Raw genomic sequence first — 21,788 nt, 5'->3', positions numbered from 1 at the left:
TGAGAGTCTGATGTATTCTCTTTCACCCTCTGAAAGGAAACTATGAGAAGATCAATGTGTTTCAAATCTGCTTTACTCAACTGAACACCATCTATACCCTGTCCATGTTCCAATTAGCTGGAACAGAATTTCAAGCAGAGCAAAGGGCTCAAGGGTGGATGTCTCACTGAGAGATACAGCCATTAACGGCTATGAGAAGCTTAAATTTTATAGGTCTAGATTGTGTATAGAAGGTCCACATTCCAAAAAGGTCTACTCTTAGCCACCAAGGAGTAAGAAAAAAAAACTGAACAACCCATTCAAAAACCCTGAGAGACTGGATGGACACATCAACGCATGAAAGACTTTCCCCAAGTCATCAGCAAAGACTACAAGGAGAGATCTAAGACGAAACCAAGCAGTTGAAGTCTGAGATGCTGACAAGATCACTGAACGGCCACCATCGCCACACATCCCGTGAAAATGTGGGGTGCTTTAACCTTAAATTCGGCACTGTGGCACTGTGCAATTTAATCAGCAAACCATCCAGAGGCACCGTCTCCAACATCATGATTTCTCCATAACTCCGCAGAGCAGAATTAAAATGTCTTGACGTCCTGGCTATAAATGGGACGTCGAGATTGTAATTCTGCCACGGAGCCGTAAAGCATTAAAATGTCACTTACCGAATAGCCACGTCCTGACAAAGAGTGAGCAGAGCTCTGTGGGGAGAGAGAGGAGAACAGCATTGACCTTTAAGAGCTGCTCGGTGTGAGACAGGCACATGAAGGAACCCCGCCATCTTAATGCCAGTACTCACGTTAACCTTTTCAACCCCCCCCACCCGCGCTCCCTTGTGCCGTACCAACTCACCTTCTCCTCATTCCAGCCTTTACCACCAAGCACCCTACTGCCCCACAAATCATCCCCCAGTGTTACATTTACATTTATTCATTCATTTGACACTTTTTTCCAATGCAACTTGCAATGTTAAGCTACTTTCCATTACTTATACAGCTGGGTAATATTTACTGAACCAATTTAGAGCAGGTAAAAGTAAAAGCAGAAGGTGGACATTCCAACCTGGATCCTTTAGGTCCAGAGGCAATGACTCTAGCCACTATACCCCCTGCTGAACCATGTAATTGACAAAGCTTTCATTGTTCATTATGCTTTTTTTCTTCTTCAATGTGAACTTCAGGGTGTTTCTCCAGAAGCGTTATTTCAGTACATGTACCTTACATTTTAACGGTGGTGGACTAACACTGCCAAGACATTTAAAAAATAATTAAAAAAAGAGTCAACAAAACTTGATAAACTGTGTTACCAAAATCTGTTTTTAAATCTGAAATACCTTCAAGTATGCATTTATAACATCGCAATGAAATGAAAATCATACTTGCAACTGAGATGGCGCACAACAGCATCATACCTTGGGAAAGAAAATTATCTATGTGCACAATATTTCAATATAAGTTAATGCTGGTACTGATGCTGGGGTATCTGCAAGGTGTTTGGATCAGTTTTTTTTTTTTTTTTGTTAAAGAGAACCACAAGTGCACTGAAAAATGTTTAGTGTTTATAATTGGCTGCAAATTCTGAAAATCGAACACTACCAAAAAAAAAAAAAAAAGTGAGGCATCATGTGAAAGCTTATTGTCTAAAATCCGAATAAAACATTTTCATAAATACATTTAGTATTTCTTGGCCTAAATAAACCATATCATAAGATTTGTGGCTCATAAATAAAGGTATTTACTGTATACAGATATCAATTTTCTTCTTCTAGAATTTAGATAGCACAAATAAATCAGATGAAATGGCAGATTCTTATGATTATGCGTACAAGTATGTCATGTATTTTATGAAAGACTAAGTGGTTCCACTCTAGAACTGTGTATATACCCTTGCAGAGAATATATAGAACAAGTCCTGAAGTTTAAAATGCAACTTACTTCAACTAACACTCCATATTACAGCGAAAGCACAAAGAAATGATTACGGAAGGTACTGCAGTCAATGAATCCGAAGGGTGTCCCTTAATGACGGCAATGACAATTTAGCTGAGGTATTATTGTTCCTCTCATTGCCCAGGGATGGCATGCAGACAGCAGGTCCGAGAGCAGAGGGGGAGAGCTGTTTACTTTTGTTACGCTGGGCTCAGGCAGAATACCAATCTCCAAATCTCCCCTGCTCTTCAATTCTTCCCCCTTTATTCTCTGCTTCGATTGGCAATTTCCACCCTGGTCTCAGGAGGTGTCTTTTCTGCTAGAGCAATTTTAGCCTGGCCTAGAATTCACTACTCCCCCCCACCATCCCCAAACCCTGCCCCACCCTTCCCTAGCCCCTCCTCTCCCTATACCTCCTCTGGTGTGAGGCTCATCACTTATCACTGCTCAAGCTCCTCCCCCGATTCAAGACCCGCCCCAAGGCCACAATTTAAACGGTGTCCTACCAAATCTTGGAAGTCACTCTAGAACCCCCCGTCACCTCCATCCCCACTTGACGCGCCCTCAGCGAGCGACTGTGTGAACAGGAATACATGTGAGCACAGTGGGGCCCGACAGGGAATGCGAATCTGTGGAATCGCCCTAACGACGCGCAGCTCATTCCAGCCTGAAATTCGAAAGAGAAAAAGACTTATTTAAATAATAATGAAGGCCAATCCGTTCGATTTAGTGTGGGTAAAGGCAAGCGGGGGAGAAAAAAAATCCATTAAATCGTCAGTGGTTCATAAGCCACAGGGTCAGGACACAGCTAAACACTTTCTCTTAAAAGCCATTATACATGGCTCTCTATAGATTTCGGCAGCGCTTAGGACTTCAAAAAGGATTTAGGAACCCGGCCCAGAAAGGGAACAGAGGGTGAAGGTTGGATGGGTGCTCCGGGGAGAGGGCGGGTGGATGAGGGATGGCTGTGGCAGCTTTTCAGGGTTAACTAAACAGCCCCAGAGAATAGGAATGTCGCCCCATGCACCCCCTAATCCTTGCCCATTTCCACGCCCCCCTCCCTTGGCTCCTGAAAGCGGCGGTGAGAGGTGGGGTGGGGCTGACCCTCTCTCCTAAGGGCCAGACTGCTCAAGGACTCTGTATGGCCTCGCTCCACCCCACAACAAACGGAGCTCGAAGGAACGTGCGCCGCTGGGCCGAAACAGGACCTTGATCCTACGGGTCCCATGGCAGGCGTGGATGGGTGGGTTTCAGACTGACGTCGCGGCCCCTCCACGCCGCTCCCCCCTCGCACACATATTCTGGCACATAGAAAAAAAAAAGCCTACTTACATTTCCCTAATCCCTCCGCCCATTGATTCCAGACACCGGCTGAACTGGGGGCAGTAAAATCCAGTCAAGTACACGGATAAGGGCCACACTGCGATGAGGAGCCGATGCACGGCTGTGTTTCATGCGACTTTAATTGACGCACAGCTGTTTTGCACTAATCCCTGTTTTCTCTGCAGAGGAGAGGAGTGGTTTGTATTAATCTCCATTTTCTTCCGCGGTCCCACCAAAATCCTTTTTATTCACTTCTATCACGTCAGGGTTAATGCACACAGATTCAGCTGACAATGAGAGGGCTGTCAGATATGAAAGGAGTTCAAATTATTTTATGGAAATTACCACAACTCTCTCAGTCGTACAAATAATTTCAGGGATGTTCACTGACAGACAATAATCAAGGTTTTGAAATTTAACCAGTTGGAGGGGTGGCATCATTTCTCAGGCCACAGAATTGGAGGCGGCCTCAAGTGCAGACAGATGGATGTAGATAGTATGGTCGTGGCGGTGCGGGTCCTGCGCCATTCATTTGGCAAGAGATTAGGGAGACTTGCCATATCCAACAACGTCAGCGATTACAGTGTGCAATTTTCAACTGCGTGCGTGTGTGCGTGCACACGTTTTTTTTTTTTTTCCCTATTTGCTGTCGCATTTCGCTGTCAGAGCTGTCAGCACGCATCGCCCTTTTATCTGCCAAAACCGCCTTTTTTTCCATACTTTTTCATTAGAAGAACTAGGCTTCAACGAAGATTCATGAGACGTAGCAGGGGACAGATGAAGATGGAGGGGAAGGCAGACAGTGGGGGGAGGAGATTACCGGCACTCCACCTAGACTTATTTCCTTTGGAATGCTAAAACCCCAAACAAAATAAAAATAAAAATTCCATTTACTAAGTTAATTTAAAAGCCTTTTCTTTATCCATAGTTGCAGAAGAGTGTATATCTTGCACGGCCCATCCCCACACCGCCAGCTCCTCCGCCATGTCTGCAAAATTAAGTGTCTGATTTAATTGTATGTACATGACAAGGATTACTGAGAGGTGTGAGCTACAAGACCTTCATTTTCGAATGGTCACATGGGCTTTGCACGAATTCTCAAAATGCTCCTATATGTTCCGGTAAGTGCTCTAAAGTCAAACCACCTGGATGGTTTTCACGGTAAGGGAAGGTAAGAAAATGGTTTATCATTGCCTTCTCTCGTGCATGTCTTTGGACTGAAAACACAGAGATAATGAGAAAACTTGCACGAGCTGAGCTGAACGCAATACTACGCCTGCAAATATACTCGAGTACAATATGAAAAATGGGTAAAAATGGGTAAGACACATCCACCATCTCTGGGCTTTCACTGCAGCTTCTTTCATTAAGAAAGGGAACTAGTTATAGCACATTGGCGAAGGAAGAGCGGTAACTGGAAAGGTAATTAACTCCTTCCTCTGGTCCACAAGGTCACATGGGTAGCAGTATCAGGTAGCCTGAACACATAACTAAAGCAGAGAGCCAGCTGTAATTGTTGCAATTTCTTTGTGGGCTTCTGCGTTTCATTTCCAGTTGATGATGTAGGTGTGTGTCAATGGCAGAGACTTGGCTTGGAAATGGTGACAGCTGTCTGTGCCCATAACCCCCATAACCCCCTGCTGACGTGAGCCGACGAGTGAAATTGGCTGTAGATTCTGCTGATGGGGGCAGACTGTGACGGGACATGTGCTAAGCAGCACTGAGATGGGAGGGGGCCTTCTCACCTCACTCAGGGGCTCCTTGGAGTTGCTCCTCTGAGGTCTGTTGTGCTCCTGCAGGGCCTCATTGTTGCTGTTTCTCCCTGGATTTTCCCCAAGCCCCTTGGTCTGCAAACAAGCAAAAGAAGGGGCAGATCTTTAAAATGTCATCGGGAATCATTTGTCCCCGGATTTCTTTTTATAGCCACCTGCTTTAAAAAAGCGCTTCAGTCTGGGAATGTGTCACTGGCAAACACATTACAACATTACACATGAGTGTCGTCTAAGTCGAAAATGCTGACAAGATGCAAATCAATTTGCACATCAATGAAACTGTTCATCTGGATGCCATGACCTTCTTATTAATACTTGTTTTCTATCTGCAGTGATAACAAGTGTTGACAAGAAAGCACTGCGTGAAGTCACAAGGTTGCCTAAACTTCTCACTAAACCTTTAGCTTTAGTACCTCTCACCAGCCAGATAAACAGTGAGACCCTGCAGCTTGCAGTTGCTGTTTGGAATAACCCCATTTCATACCATAAGCCCATTACACATATCAATGCTGTGACAATAATGGTGGCCAGAGGGATCAGCCTTTCCAAAGAGTGATGGCCAGCAGGCCAGTGTCTGGCGGTGCTACACACGAACGAGGAGACTCGGGACAGCGGTAAATCATTGAGATCCCTCCTGCAATTAACCTTTCCTGGTAAATTTCAATTATGGCCCCCGGCCGCAGCAAAATTAAAAGGGTCATCAGCTGATCTGACAAGTCTTGTACGCGGCCACCTGGCTACGGAAGGCGGGACCACCCGCCCGCCCTTCTGCCAACCAGCAGCGAGCCAACTGGACACCATTCCCCTTAATTACCCTAAAGAAGCCCAGGCATAGCCTGCTGATTGGGCAAATTAATTACTGCTCCAAAAACCTACATTTCATACCTCTGCTCTATACCTTACAAAAGAAAAAAGTACATGCCGACTCGTTACTGGTTTATTTTATCATTTCCATTTTATTTCTCTTTTTTTAATTCTAATGTACTTGTCTAAAATCTTGTGATTGTTTGTTTACTTCCAGTGTGATTCTACTGTCTCAGTCACAGTACTGGTCTGTCTGTACTGTTGCACTTAGGCTGCTGTAGCCTTGTGCAACTTTCTTCAGGATTAATAAAGTTCTAAACTATAATCTATGTAATAGTGACTCACTTTGTGGTTCCAGGCACATCCAAACATATGTCAGCTGACAGCTGAAAATAAACACCAGTGCACAGAAAACATTTTACTAAACAATAAAAGCATTGAGGTGCCAAAGAAAGCGGCTTATTTGTTTACAATACATGCAATAAACTGTTGCCAAAACCATAAATCCTCAAACTATGGCTCTGAGTCAGTAATCAGACTGATTATTGATTGAAAGCAAGGGGCTAATTAACCACTCAGGTCAATAACTTGGCTTATTACAATTGTTTACTTTCTGACCAATTGCTTGCGTACACATGAACTCTGAACAGACATAAATACCATGGCCTTTGGCATCCTGTGTGTAAACTGGCTTTTGATTTCAGGGGGTTTAGTATGAGGGATGATCTTGATTTGGCTGAACATTCTAACAAAACTAGAGGATCATCCAATGAAATAATCCTAGATTTGTATTTTTACATTGGGTAAATGTTATCATCTTACCCTTGCACTGAGCAGTCTGCGCTGCCAGAACAAGGTACGGTAAAGTGGCTGACCTCTGGGAATGTTTGCGCTTCTGCCTGTCAGAGAGTTCAAGGTGAACATGACCCTGAAGAGGCAAGACTTTGCAATGTGCCATGTCTCTGCTTCAGAATCCAATCTCAGCTGTTTGGTTAAGGCACTTCTTCCACGAGCGGATGAGTTACTAACTTCCTTCACTGAGCTGCGTAGGGGCAAGGTTAAACAGGTTAAACTCGGGAATGTGTCTTAAAAGGAGCGGAGACATAAATACACAAGTAACGTCTGTTTTACATGAATAATGCACTGGAAATGAGCTCCATTAGTCTCAGTACCGAACGCCTCTGCGGACGCTCTCCTGGGGCCCCGCTCTGTGCTCTTTAATTATCTTCAAAGGGCCCTCTAGCTTCTTAATTTCCCCCAAGCCGAGGGCTGGCTTGGGCCTACTCATTTGTGCTGAACTGCAGGGTTTCTCAGAGCGGATTCGCACTCGTGCGAAACGTCGGTATTCAGATCCGGCTGACTGTGCTTCTCAAAATGTACTCAGCGTGGGCAAATGCAGGCTGCTTCATGGGGGGCAACAAGGGAACATGCCTGGATCGGGTAGCACTGGTGTCAGCCATGGGATCCATTGTCATAAAGACCTTTCTCTCTCCCTCATCTTGTAGCGAGGGCGCCGCCGCTGGACATCCCTTAGGGTTTAACATCCACTCGCCTGCACCATTTCTGTCCCCTGCTTGCGACCCATGCACCTCAAGGTTGTGCTTGGGAATCATCCCCGCGTCAGCCCTCATTACGGCGAGCCCCGAGCAGGCTGGGCCGTACAGCTTCCCCTCCGAGGGCGATGGTGTCGCAGGCGGAGAGCGGCGAGGGAAGGCCGAAAGGATACAGATCCTTCCTCTAATTTGTTCTGAAAAGTGTCCTGCGCAGAGGACCCTCACCCCCATTAACCCAGCCAGACGGGCGGCCGCTGCTGGGGGGGAGGCGGCTGCCCAGTGGCCCAGCGGTGCGCCACCGCCGCGCCGCGCCGCACCGGCTCAATCTATCGGCTCATTATCCCCCGCGCCGGCCGGGGCATTGAGAAGAGCACTTTAGGGCCACAGGCCAAATTGATTCATCTGCCTTCATTTTCTCCAGGCTCAGAAGTGGCAGCTGCTTGGAGCAGTGGTTCTGGAGTCCCTGCCTTTGTTTCTCAGCAACCCCCCCCCTGCAAAGCCCTCCAAAACCCCCGCCAACCCCCCACCACCATCACATCCAAAGCCCCTTGCTGAAAATTAGCCCAAGGACAATGCATTAGATTTACTTCTGGGAGACCAAATGGATTTTGCTTTTATTTTAGACAAGTCCCAGCATATCCATTAAGTATCTTAACCATGTATTATTCATGCAGACTATAATGTATGAGCGCATAACACGGGAACAAATTTTAAAAAGTTTTAAAATGCCTCCATTAATTTTTTTCACAACTGTTGGGAGTAAGTCTCCACAACGCGGGACCAATCACTGCTGTGCACTGCAACAACCATCAATGTACCAGTTTCATCTAAGAAAAATAAGACCAGTGTGATTCTGATAACCACTGTGGAAACATGATGAGACAAAAAACCATTATCAGCAGTTTAGAGCAAGAGAAGCCAGCCGAATAGTTGGCAAACCAACAAAAATAAACAAAGGCACAAACAAATGGGGATTAACCATAGGGAATCATGAGACTTGGAGAGACACAGTGGTCATGGAGCCTGGATATGTTTGCTAATCCGCCTAGGCATAAAAATGTCCCACCATACTTTCCTCCTAGTGGAGATGGGGCTTCCATTATCCCAGGCCTTAGGTCCTCCCTGGAATGAAGGAGTTCAGACGGTGGGAAATGGGTAAGAACTGGGCAATTGATGGTCCCTGAGGCTCTCTGCCACAACCTTTTCCCACCTGTCCTGTCACAGCGGTTATAAACCAGACAAAGAAGGCACCTGGTCCTACACATGGAACCCTGCCTGAACCACCTGTAATGGAGACTTTAGACCCATGATCCACGCCCCACCCACCTCCCTCATCTGTCAGTAGGACTTATTAGAGTAAACCCACCATAGAAATGATTACCACCTTTCCCCAGAGACAGAGTCATTCTAACCACAAAAGGTACAAATCATAATGGTATTGCTGCCTAGCCATTGGTTGTGCCACTCAAAACCTACTTTGGCTCTAGCCTCTGGAAACCAGACCGAGAGAGGATAATTTTCGACTTTTTTCCAGGCACAAAAGAGTCAATATCAAAAATTATGCAGCACTGCCTCAAACTTGTTTAACACACAGCCCTTGACTTCTGCGTATGCACTCTATTAATGTTAAACAAAGGCAAACGCTTTGCAAATGGCTCAGAATTCAAATTAGCTAAATTCAAATAATGCACTCAACTTTGTGCCGTGGTTTATTCAAAATCTGCCCATGTTGTGCTCGAGCATTTGCAAGTCAAAGTTCCCTCAACTTCACAAATCGCACTGTACTCGGGATGCAAAGTGAAAACATCGCCAACAAAAGACTTGAGCTTGTGGCAGTACCCTTGCTGAGCCACAGAAACCCCACTGTCAACCGAAATAGCACAACACCATTTAGAGTGCCTTTTAGGCATCACAATGCGTTTACGTGGTCTGTCAAACAAGAAAAAAACAAGTTCAAAAAACCATTCTGTTGAGGATTTGCACATGTGGATTAAGGAGTTACAGTTGCAATGTAAAAATCACAGCACTTCAAATTATTCTAATCATGCTTTACTGTTGTTAATAATTAAATTTAAGTTAATTGATATTTATGGGCACTTCATCAGTAATATATCTTGTATGTCTCAGCCACCGATGTTACAATATGTCAAAATTGTTATGGAACGTTCTGTGAACAATAGTGAACTTAGAGTTCAGTTTTGTTCTATTTAATATTTGCTAGGCAAAAGCTTTTTGTGTAAGACGTGAATTTCAGAAATCCAAACCTGCAGAACTTTAATAAAAGGCTCTGAAATGTTATCAGAGTTTCTGACACAAGTTAATTACCTTGAGAGGTTAGTATACAAATAGATTAATCTACCTTGACACAGTAATGATTTAATTGAAATTATGACATGCTACTGCTAGCTTTTTTACAATGCAAAAAAGTATTCAGAATTGGAACTGCAGTATCTTAGACCATTTTTAGAGCATTTTGGAACATATCTGAGAAAAAACTATTTAAAATATCTCATCTTAGGAAAAAACAAAAAAACTAGGGCTATATACATAAAAAACAGCATTAATTATAGTACACCAGATATTCCCACATGTTCCATTTGCACACCTTAAACAAGTAGGTTGAAAATAAAACACAATATATCATTATATTATCTTGAAGAAGTTGAGCATACTGGTCATAATGAATGCTAATGATCATGATACATGTTTTAGTTCACAACGAAAGAGAAAACATGGCAATATTTCACTATATTTATATACTGTAAATGTTGTTAGCTGAAGAGTTATATTGTTGTATTTTTCATGTGAAAAGCAGAAATTATTAAACACATACTCAGTCTGTCTGTCGCTAAGCACCCCAAGCAGGGCTCAAACCCCAGACCTGCCATACAGCAGGCATCACCATGCCCCCCACATTAGATACAAACCGTACAGACGTAGGAACGGAACTTGTTCGTAATCCGGGGACTGCCTGTAGCTTACTACAGTGTATAACCATGGAACTGTTAAAGGAGGACATTTATTTCATTAGCCCAATTGACCGCAACCCTGCTCGGGACAAGCGGTTGTTGATGATGGATGGCTGGATGGATACTCAGTTTGTGAGCAATGGGAATGAGTAGGAGAAAACCCAAAAATCTCTCTGTAGGCCCTCTGGCAGAGACTATAGATGAGCAAGGTTATATCCTTGAACATATTAAAAACCTTATGACACCTGAAAAACTAGTATTTGTCAGGAAAATATACCATATCCATTCCTATTTCAAAACATCAGACTAAGACCATGACAGACATAGCAAAATGGACAGAACACAAAAACAGTGCTGTAAGGAACCCTCCAATTCAGTTTTGAATCCACGAAATTGACATACATATAATCACTGTCACAGTTGCATTACAGACACCGTACTTCCCACTGCAAATGACAACATGATGCTATAGAGCCACTATTCAAGATCACAGAACCACCGCCTTGCATAACCTTGGTGTACGTTGATGAAAGCTAGAAAACTTAGACATTACCCTTCTTTAATGATAATATGCAGAAGCCCTGTCACAAATGGAGAAGTGTGTAAAGAAACTAAAGCAACATGACAGATCACAAAGGGACAAAAAACAGTTGAGTTTAGTACTCTGCTGCACAACTCAGTGATCGATGACTGTCACCGATTAGTGTTTTTACATTTAAATTTATTCTTTGCACAGACGCTTTTCTCAAAAGTGATTATAGCATTAAGCTACTTACTGTGATTTGCCCAAATTTTACTGGAGTAATCTAGGCAAGATACTTTAAGGGGACTGCAGGAGTAAGTGGGATTTGAACCTGCAGCCTTCCGATGCAAAGGTAGCAGCACCAACCACTGTATTACCTGCTGCCCCTAGGCCTTCTGGAACAAATGGACAGCAGTGTTTTACAAGAGGATTCTCCAAGACCTGCCCAGATGAGGGAGATGCTTCGCTGCACATGAATCGCATTGGTGTGGCCAAGACGGGCCAGTTAATTAGATGTAATCTAAACCCTGCAGAAAATGTCTGCAGTGGACAAGAGAGTGAGTGGTGAAAACGTCCACTGGAGTGTGTGCGCACACATGCATGAGAGTATGTCTTCTGGACACCTAAGGTGATAGCTGCTTTTTCGATTACAGTACTGTGACAAGGGAATGCTTGAGCATTAGGGCTGTTGCAGAGACAGAAGCACATCAGATGAGATAGAAATTTGGAGTTCAGAACTGGTATTTAAGACTTTTTCTCTCAGATTGGGTAAGATCAAAACTTGCTCTTTCCATCAAATGTACCTCCTGTAGGTGCTTTCCTGCAGTGAAATGGACTTGATAAAAATGAGAACTTCAGAAACAAACACTATAAATAAAAAGAAATATGGCATTTATATTAATTCAACAAACACCTTTTTCTTCCACAGCAACATAGAAATCAGAGTAAATGAAATGCATTTTACAGCAGGTTAAGAGCTTTAGATACTTGAGTACAGTCAGTTTGACCAATGTCACCGTTTTGCCACCACACATTGTATGAGTAGGTGCCCATAGAACAGGGAGGAAATCAATGCCGAAAGAGATTTAAAAGCTTTGAGGGACGGAGGGAGCTCCTTCCACCACATTGTAGACAAAACCGAGAACCTACAAACTTTTAGTTTTGGGCCTCATGTGAGTAGATTTGTGTTATTTTTTTTTACATACGCAGTGTATAGTAACATTATGATGCGGAGATCCAATTACGTAATTCGACTACAGGGATTAAACTGCTCTGACTGACAGGGAGATAGTTGGGTAGTCAGTTTTAGAGAACCTCTGCTTTTTGGTTATCTGAGCCACAGGATAATTGAGGGCGTCCCAAAAACCTCCTAGCCGACTGAGCAGCTGACCAAGTTCTGACAGCCACTTTACAAAGTTTTGGCTACCATATGTATAGGTTTAATTCCTAATTTATCAGGGTATCAAGACCTCATCATAACCCCTTCCTTTTAATGTTGCAAGGCATTAATCACATGCATTTTGAAGAGCACCAAAAAGCAGATGGAACAACAACAGATGTTTTATATTCTGGGAGACTAACTTTGACAAAGGAGTAAAGGAATTACTTTCCAACGTTCTTTCTGCTCTTTTCTGAAAAACCTAGGCCTTGACCAGAAATGTTGCCAGAAGTTAGGCGTAAATACAACAGATTTACATGGTCAAAAAAGTCAGTGATGTACACAGGTATGCTCAGTCAAAATGTCCTTCTTTTCCTCGATGTGGCTAAAGACTCTTGATTTGGCTCAGTTGAAGGTATACAGCATACCAAATTTGAAACAGGACAAAGAGGTTCTAATGCTTTTGGATTTAGGCTGAAAAGTACAAATGCTCCTCAGATTCAATCCGTATAAATTTAAGACCCAACTCATCTCATCATAACAACTTGATTGAGTTTTCTTAAGTGATTCCAACCAACTCCTCTGGACACATACAGTCATTCTTGAGGTCCACCCATTTGAATTTCCAGAATTCAACTTTACCAGGAGTTTCATTTAATATCCCTACTTTGTCTTACAACTCATTTCTTAGCATTTATGAGGAGCGAATTTGAATTTTTTCTGCTTCCTGACACCTGAATAGCACAAGACAGTGCCACCATGCTGTCGTCTTCAATGTTTGTTGTGCTTCCTTAAGTTCTCAACCTTCACGACCCTTTTTTACGTTTCACCTGTTACAATTTCTCCCTAATTTGGACTACCCAAATGATGTCAGCTTGTTTGGTGAGTGTCATTTACTACGTTTTCATTGATTTCTTATGTCTTTACTCTTCTGCTTTTTTGCATTAAATGTTGAATTAATACATAAACACTAATTATCATATGTATTTATGTTTTGTTTGTTATTATTACATACCATAAAATTAACAGCTACAAAAAGCTAAATGGACACAGGTGGGCAGATAGTATTTTAATACAGGGCAGTATTATAAATGAATGCATGGAAACTGCCTTGTTATGTCGTATTGTGATAACCAGTATTAAAGTATTAAAGTTATAGTGGCTATTTTACTGGGATTTGGTGATATTTTTGCATAAGTGAATGTCAATCTGGGGTCAGGAACAAATGTTCAACAGTCAATAGTAAAAAAAGAATTACTATAGAAACTAATGGTAATTATGTCATTGAGTTATGACAAATCCCCTTATGGAGGGTTTTCAGGAACAAATTATCTTTGTATGGCAGGGAGAAAACTGCATTTAAGGAGCCCTGAATGCAATTTTTCTGCTCCATAAATGCATTAAGGCAGAGGTTCTTCCAAAAATGCACTGGCTACTAATAAAGGCAAAGCTGTGACAGTTGTTCTTAAAATTTGTTGGTTTGAGTGGAGCAAGTTGCTTGTTTTCCAAAGAGCATGCTGTTAAAAAAACTGATTAACAATGCAAAGGTGGTTACACACCCTAATTAGGTGACTAGGTCAAGCGGCCTGGTAGAATATGGATTTGAAAGTGGAAGATACCAGATACCTGTCCTCCCCCTCCTCTTGTTCTCCACAGTTTAATGGAACTCATCCAAAGAGCTGATGCTACTGCAGAGAGGTTATCTGCACAAAGGGAGCTTATCTGCCAATTTTCGTCCATCAAAGCAAAAAGATGTCTTACTATGGCACGGCTCAAAAGGCAGCCAATACGATTTCATCAGGCAAGATTTCGCTGCTGTCCATGGAACTGAAGCATTGCATCTCAGATAAAGACACTATAGAGCTGCAGGACTGAGATGCTATGTGACTGACAGCTGTCAGCACACTACAATGAAGGGGTTAATATGAGTTCCCACAGGGGTGCACCTTGTCCTAAAAGTGCTGATTTCAGGAATCTGAGCTGCAGGGAGTAACGTGATGCCTTAGCTTACCTAAAGACTTAGTGTTGTAAGGAGCTCATTGTGTTTGGGAGGGATATAATTTACATGTTCACGAACACTGGGAACAGATACATTTCTGTGAAAGGAACGAGGAGAGATAAAGGAGGAGATCCCATAGGAATCCCATCCACAGCAGACAGTGGTTGAGCAGCTCTGCCACCAGTCAATCCTTTCACCTCAGTTGTTTCATCATGGGAAGCATAGAGAAACATGGACATTAAATGCATGTGCAAACTCACATTCCAACTTTAACTGTCTGTCCATCATCTATGAGTTAAGTACTGGTATGGGAGGCAGCTGGTAGCATAGTGATTAGAGCTGCTACCTTTGGATTTGAAGGTTGCTGTTTCAGATCTCACCTGCTGCTCTAACAGCCTTGCGCAAAGTACTTACCCTAAATTACCCACTTGGGTAAATATTTGTAAGCACAGTAACACTTACAGTTACTGTAGAGAAAAGGACCGGCTAAATAAATACAGTGGGTTCTCATGTTACAAAAATGGATTTTTTTTTCCTTAGAAAATACAAACATTTTTCTATTTATTTCATTAGTTTAAAGTAATATTTTCTGCACTTGCCTGTTTTAAGTGAAAATTTGTTGAGGAACGAATACAACCTACATTTCCGTGCCCAGTCATTAACTGGGAGTAAAATGCACCCAAATACACTAGGAATGTTTGACAGGATTAATTCAGCTTTCTTGCACAGTGTTTAAAGCAGGTGTTTTGAGTGTTGGTGATCGACAACAAGATTACAAACACTGTACATGTTTGTGGCACAATTCTGTCAACACATGGCATTAAAAATGGATATTTGGAGACAACATATTTAGCTTCATTCATTAATTTTAATGTAGCTCCAAGTAAATACAAATGTCAACTGTATTTTTTATTATACAGTAGGTATTTTATGATTTTTACAGAACATGCCCAGCAAATAAATTATATTGTTACTGTATAGATATTAAAGAAAACTGAAACTAACCTGATGCTGATGAATTCTGCATGCTGTTTCAAGTGAATGAAAAATAAATGCATCCTGCTCATGGTGTTCCCCTGTCTCACACTCTGTGTTGCAGGCATAGGCTCTGGAATACAGCAGCCCTACACAGAATAACTGGTTCATGGAAACAAAACAAATATAGAAAAATAAAAATTTTAATTAATTATAACATTCTTTTGTTTGGGGGGCACGGGTTTGGCCGGATCCCGCTCTCTGGCGGGTCTGGGGTTCGAGTCCCGCTTGGGGTGCCATCCCGTCCTGGGTGTGACGCCTCTCCCTCCAGCCTTGTGTCCTGTGTTGCCGGGTTTGGCTCCGGTTTGCCACAGCCCCACTCGGGATGAGTGGTTGTGTATTCTTTGGTTTTTTTTTTAACCCCCGTGGATAAATCATGATACAACTGCAATATTAAACTTTTACTGGTTGTGATATAGAGGCTGGATTTAGGAACAAATCAAGTTGTGAACTGAATTCTAGTGCCAATTGTGTGTATAAGTTGAGAACCCAGTGTAGAGCTTACCAGCCCTGTGATGTTCTACCCCCATGGGAAGCTGTGCGACTCCCTATAGACAGGATTAGGGTTCCCTGCGTGTATTTCCACACCTCGCAGCCCCAGAGCGAGGTGTGTCACAAAAAGGCAGCCTTTTGTGTGCCGTTTAAAGATGCGTTGCACGTGACAGACACGGTGCGATCACCGGGGGCTGCGAAACACCTGGAGTGCAAACGATACGCTCCCAGACGCACCACACGCCGTCTCAGCGTGCTTCCAAAAATGGCTACACGCTGTCTGATCCCCCCCCTCTCCGTCTGTGTTGTTTTGTTTGGTTAGGCATGGTTTTGTTTTGCTTTAACCAAAGGCAGATGCAGAGCCAGCGGAAACAGGAGGAACCGCACAGGCAAAGGATCCGTACCCACAGTGCATTGCAGGCAGATGAAAAGGCCGACTCTGTGGGCTCCCCTGCCGCCTGGTCGTGCGGGAGGAGGATGAGGAGGGGGTAGCGTTGAGCACGAAGACGCAGCCGCTCTAGCAAACTTCACTAGGCAGCGGACGACACTCACACACTCTCTGCTGTCACTTGGTGTTGGCAGTAACGCCTGTCTTTCTGTCACAATTGTCAGCAATTGCTCCCCCCGGACCAGAAGAAAGGGACCGCGCGTTCCAACTTCTGTGGCACAGGCACCGGGTTTTACGCAGAGACAATAACAACGAAAACACAAAAATAGAAGATATGAAAGAGTCTCCCATTCACATGCAATGTATTTATAATCTTGCGAAACCCCGGCGTGTGTTTACCCATTACATCTGTTTGCTTTGAGCAATTTGTTAACACATCTAACAGGATTGCCTTGTTGAGATGCAGGTTAAATAACCATCTCCCCTCTCCCGTTGGATAAGCCCATTGTGTTGATAGGGATGACGGTGAGTTAATAAGCTTACGTGGGATTTAACTGTGCATCTTAATGGGCTGGGCTCTAAGGCACCCGCTTCCCTCTCTCTGGGGCCCAGCTGATGAAGCGCTCCAGCATCACCTGCCCACACGAAAGGTCCGGCCCATGCAGGGCCCTGGTGGCAAACACCGCACCAGCCCCCCCTACCCTGCCATTCTCGCCCCCGCTTAATGCGTAAAAGCCAGCCTCGTTCCTGGGACAGCAAGCTGGTGGAGAGAGAGCTGTGGTTGGCTCGCAGGGGTGACATTAAGCAAATATCATACTCCCACTCAGGAGAGCCAGCGGGACCCATGGTGTGGCCCTTAACATTTACACTACATGTGACCCTACCCCCATGCCCTGCATGCCTGCGAAGAGAAGAAGGGAAGCATGCACACGCACAGACACATGTGCTGCTCCACTTTACTGTGTGTGAGCAAGAGGATCAATGTGTGTGAACATGCTGAAGTGTGTGTGTGTGCGTGTGTGTGTGTGTGTGTGCGTGCGTGCGTGCGTGCGTGCGTGCGTGCGTGCGTGCGTGCGTGCGTGCGTGCATCTGGAAATGAGAGTGAGGTTGCTGGGTTTAAGGAGCAGGGCGGTGATGCCAGACACGCCACTTGATGGCAGTAACACACTGCAGGTTGGAGAGCAGCCTGGAGCGAGCCACAGCCCTCCATTCATCACCGACGTCTGCGTTCAGGGGCACACCAAGGTGGGAAAAGCAAACAAACAAATCGAGAGCGAGGCGGCTGTGGGGCTAATTGTCTTCTGGGGGCTTGAGGGCCTGTTGTGGCGTCCACCCCTCTGTGGCGCTGGTGAGGGTAATCTGGCTGCAAACTTGCCCTCTGCCACACTGCCATCTCTTAGCCACTGAAGTGGATATGGACTGCTCTCCTGTGTAATGGTGTTTGCTCTCAAGGCAAGTGTCTGGAAAGATTTTATCCTCTAGGGCAGAGCGAAAGGCAGAGAAGTGGAGGATAGGGGATGAGGGTACAGCTCTTTAAAACCATAAGGCTCAAAACATTTCCTATTAACAGATGTAAAATGATAACGTCATAAAAGCTTCTGAAACAGCCACAATTTTAAGAGGCTATACTAGAAATGGGGAAAAAGTTAAAAATTTTAATGGATAAAAATCTTTATTATGAGTAATAATAGGGGATGAGACTTATAAATCAGGAACATACAGGAGTGGTATCGCGGGTAGAGCCCTGCGCTTGAAGGACGCGGGTTCTAATCCCATCTTATCCTGATACAGATGGAATTACCCAGCTGTATAAATAGGTAAATCAGTGTAAGTAGCTTAACACTGTAAACCACTTTGGAGAAAAGCATCAGCTAAATGAATAATAATAATAATACAAACAAGTAGTTGTATATCAGGACTGAAGCTCGTGGAGATTTTTTTTGGGTCAGAGATGTAGAAAAACACATTTATATGAAAATCAGCAGAGGTCTGGAACATTCCTCTCTAGTGTGAAATCACTTCCTCTCATTAAAGAGAAATAGCCCAAGTGAATAGGAATAACATATAGAACCAAATCATGGAAGAACCATCTGCACAGAGTCCTTCACGCACGTGCACACAGCACCCGATCCTGTCCAAATCAAAAATCTTCATGCAAATTCAGCCCTGCTCCAAGCTTTGAGCTCACGATGCCCTTTGAAAACCTTGAGGTGTCAGGAGGTGCCCTAGGGCTCGATGGTTGCCATTTGAGCCAGCGTTCTCCTCATTCAGATCCACACAGCACTCTATCCAGGGATCAAAAGGCCTGTAAATCAATTTCAGAGGCTTCAGGAGGAAGGTGAGCCGTGCCTCTAGATGGCATTTACCAGGACCACACTCTTGACAATCAAATCAGCCCTTTATCTGACTGACTACTCGGAGCCATTATTACTATCCCTGGAACATTATATGCTGGTAGTGCTGAGGGTGAGGGTTGTTTATGCCGTTCATTATGGTGTTGGGCTTCCGTGTGCAGACAAAAAGGTAAGAACATAACAGAGCAGGGAATCAAGACAGGGTCAGGGGTTGTTTGACAGGAATTTTCCACTCTTCTTCCTCGGCCGAGGGCTTCGACTGGAGGAAATTCTTAAGACTGTTCTAGTGTCACAAGGTGGATCGAGGACGACCTCAGACAACAAACAGTACGGTGGAAAGATGCACTCTGCGGATTGCAGCACAGTTCTGGCTGGCCTCCCCTTCTCACCAGTAACCATGCGGCATCTTAAGACACAGATGGCTGCTCATCATGACACCACAGTCTAATAAATCAGCCCATCTAATGTTCATCATGCTCAGATAACAAAACCATTGTAGGGCTGTCAAAGCCTCCCTGTCAGATAAGAGGTGTCTTGGTTTTCACACTTCCAAATACCATAACTGCACGTGTGCATATGTGTCAATTAAAGTACTGCAAACATACAAAACGGTGTGCACGGATGCTACAGTATAAACATTGCTCCAGTGATGGTTCCTCGCCCACACTGGACCATGCTGTCAACTCAAGAACCCACAGACCCTACATATCGCTTCTGAAATATTCCATTTTCCACCCCAAAGGATGCTCACCAAGAAAGAATTATTACTTTATGGTATTATTATTTTAAGTTGCCATCACTCACAAGACTGCTCTATGCAGATAGGCATTTTCGACACGCTTTCAGAGAAATGGATAAAACAAGTCTAAGCTGCCGCGGCACCTTCCAGCAGCCCAATTTCATTGTGCTAACTGGTTGTTACCATTATCTGATGTGAACAAAAATCTTCACGGGGCTGGAAGGAAATGAAAATTATGTAGTACGGACTGCAATTTGCCAGATTTAAATGACCTAAAAAGTTTCCTTTTCTGAAAAGCCTTGCTGATGTTGATTAGAAGGTACCGCTAAAAGGAACTCTATGAATGCATCGCTGTGGAAGCTGTCAAATGAAGTGAACATCACAGGCTCGCTCGGCTAGGGTTGGTGTTCGGCGTCTGACTTCTCTTTCATGACAAACCTTTTATCAGTGTCCTGACAAGAGAGGAGCACACGCTGCACGCACCACTCGCCATTAAGACGTTCACCATAGCTTCATGTCATTTGCAGACGTCTGGTAAATTTACTGCCATCTGTAGCGTGAGCTAATCATCAACCGTATTCAAATATTCAATTAATCTCTTTGTATAGCTAAACGAGGCTCGATCTCCAAATTGGTTTAATTAATTGAACAAATTCATTGATTATATTTGACTTTTTAATGTTGTGGAGCCTCCTGTGTAATGCTATTTGTGAATCTAGCTTGTTTTCGAATTCAACACCGGCACATGATCAATTAACTGCGCACATGTTCAGAATAATTTACTTCATGGCAGTATGCATCAAAACAAATTTAAAAAAAATGAAGAAAAAAAGGGGGGTAGGACGGGACTCATTTGTTAACTGCAGTCTTCTCATTAATCACGAACTTCTGAAAAGACACAAATCTGGTTACATTTCTTTAGAGACCTTTCAATCTTCATTCCCTTTAGCAGACAAGCCCTTTACAAGAAATCTAAAACGGAATATGTACTCAGAAAAGATGGCGCCACGTGTCATTTTTTCCCCCCTTCGGACCACGTTATGTTCTCGCAGTAAATAATGAACATTCTGTTTCCATGGGTAAACCTTGAAACCTTTGCAGAGTTCCTGGAACAACAGACGGCCAGAGCACCGCCGGCTGGTTTATTGTGGGCAGCTCTGTCACTCGGAGACCGAAGACAGCAGCAGTCTGCCTCATTGACCTTCTCAAGAAGCGGTGTTTTCTTCCCGCTGCCTTTCATCCGGCAGACGCAAGGCCACTGAGCACAGCGCTCTTGCGCACATCATGTTGCTCTGTACAAGATGTCACGTGGCGATCAAAGACGTCGAAAAAGAGAGGAGGGAATCAGACAAGAAAAGCTTTGCGCTGCCATTCTTTCACCATTCTTTCGCAACATCCTGACAAAAATAAAATACCAACGTTGTGTTACATTTCGAAGACCGGTTATCACTCTTGATCTTCCACTGGTTCATATTTCAATCACACAAATGCCTCACCCATGAACTAAAGGCCTCTGGAATTTCAGCCACATCTGTGTTTTATATTAAGTGTATGCAGAAAGGAACAATTCATATCGGCTTGAAAGGTTTTGGAAAAACTTGTTATTATATCAGCATAAAGAATTATTTTTAGGAGCTAACGTTGTGACGTGTGCTTGAAGCTCCATACGTCACTGTCATTGCTAGACAAGCATTTCTCGTTTGTACGCCATTAAAAACAACCACTTTGCTGCACTTTAAGACGGGTTCCTGGCATACAAAGTCGGGCAGCACATTGTCATTAAAACATCGCTGCGTGAAGGCATAAAGCCGCCAAATGTAACTCAAGTAGAGCATCTGGGTTCGCTTACAGCACAACAAGCCTGCCTTTCAAAAGGACTACCTTGCTTCAACGGTTCACCGTTCACCCAACCTCTAAATGTGTCATCTTCCTTTCTCCCTCCTTTCTTCCTTCAACCCTCAAACAGGCCTGTCATATTTTCATTTGCTTGTTTCAGTCGATAAACAAAATAACTGATATTAAAAACACAGCTGCCTAAATATAAAACTAACCCACTTTGTTGCACTGTATTTTTGCAAATAATTACCGCTCCCTTTTTGATTGAATGTTCCCTGTAATACGGAGGAGGTGGAGAAATAAGGGTGGGCTGTGTTGGACACAATGGGCCTGTGAAAACCCTTCTGATAGACCATGTGGCACATGGGCCAGCGGCTCTCACGGTTCAGGGAAAGTTGTGGCTAACTTGTCCAGAGCTCATCCTTCCAGAATCATAAAATAATCATACATTACTACCCGAGACACTGGCATAAGGAGCAAATAAGACATTCTGTCAGTCAACATGGTTTACTCAGTCTCCCCCTCGTTACAAACTTGCAGTCGAGGTGAAATGCGGGTAGAAGAATGAGCGTAGCTTGTACACGGCTCGTCGAGCCTTCTGTCTTCCATTTTGCGAAGCCCCAGCATGAGCGATTCGTTCCAGGATCGAGGGAGACTCTGAGGAACCACGTCACCAGCAGTGCGCTCACCCTGTC

At 43.8% G+C, this 21,788-nt stretch overlaps 1 protein-coding gene across 7 annotated transcripts in view; it reads right to left on the bottom strand.

Moving 5' to 3' along the window:
* Nucleotides 1–21,788, bottom strand: part of fbrsl1 (fibrosin-like 1) — a 288,927-nt gene that overhangs the window by 165,012 nt on the left and 102,127 nt on the right. For all 7 annotated transcript variants that reach the window (XM_029256595.1, XM_029256593.1, XM_029256594.1 and 4 more), the window contains exons 3-4: nucleotides 4,997–5,098; nucleotides 666–701 (exon numbers count right to left, since the gene is read on the bottom strand). In XM_029256595.1, the coding sequence (XP_029112428.1) occupies nucleotides 666–701; nucleotides 4,997–5,098 (138 nt within the window). The remainder of the gene's footprint in view (nucleotides 1–665; nucleotides 702–4,996; nucleotides 5,099–21,788) is intronic.

The sequence above is a fragment of the Scleropages formosus genome, chromosome 12, assembly GCF_900964775.1.
Source record: "Scleropages formosus chromosome 12, fSclFor1.1, whole genome shotgun sequence".
NCBI lineage: Eukaryota > Metazoa > Chordata > Actinopteri > Osteoglossiformes > Osteoglossidae > Scleropages > Scleropages formosus.
The sequence above is the reverse complement of the archived record's forward strand: the minus strand, read 5'-3'. Positions and strand labels throughout refer to the sequence as shown.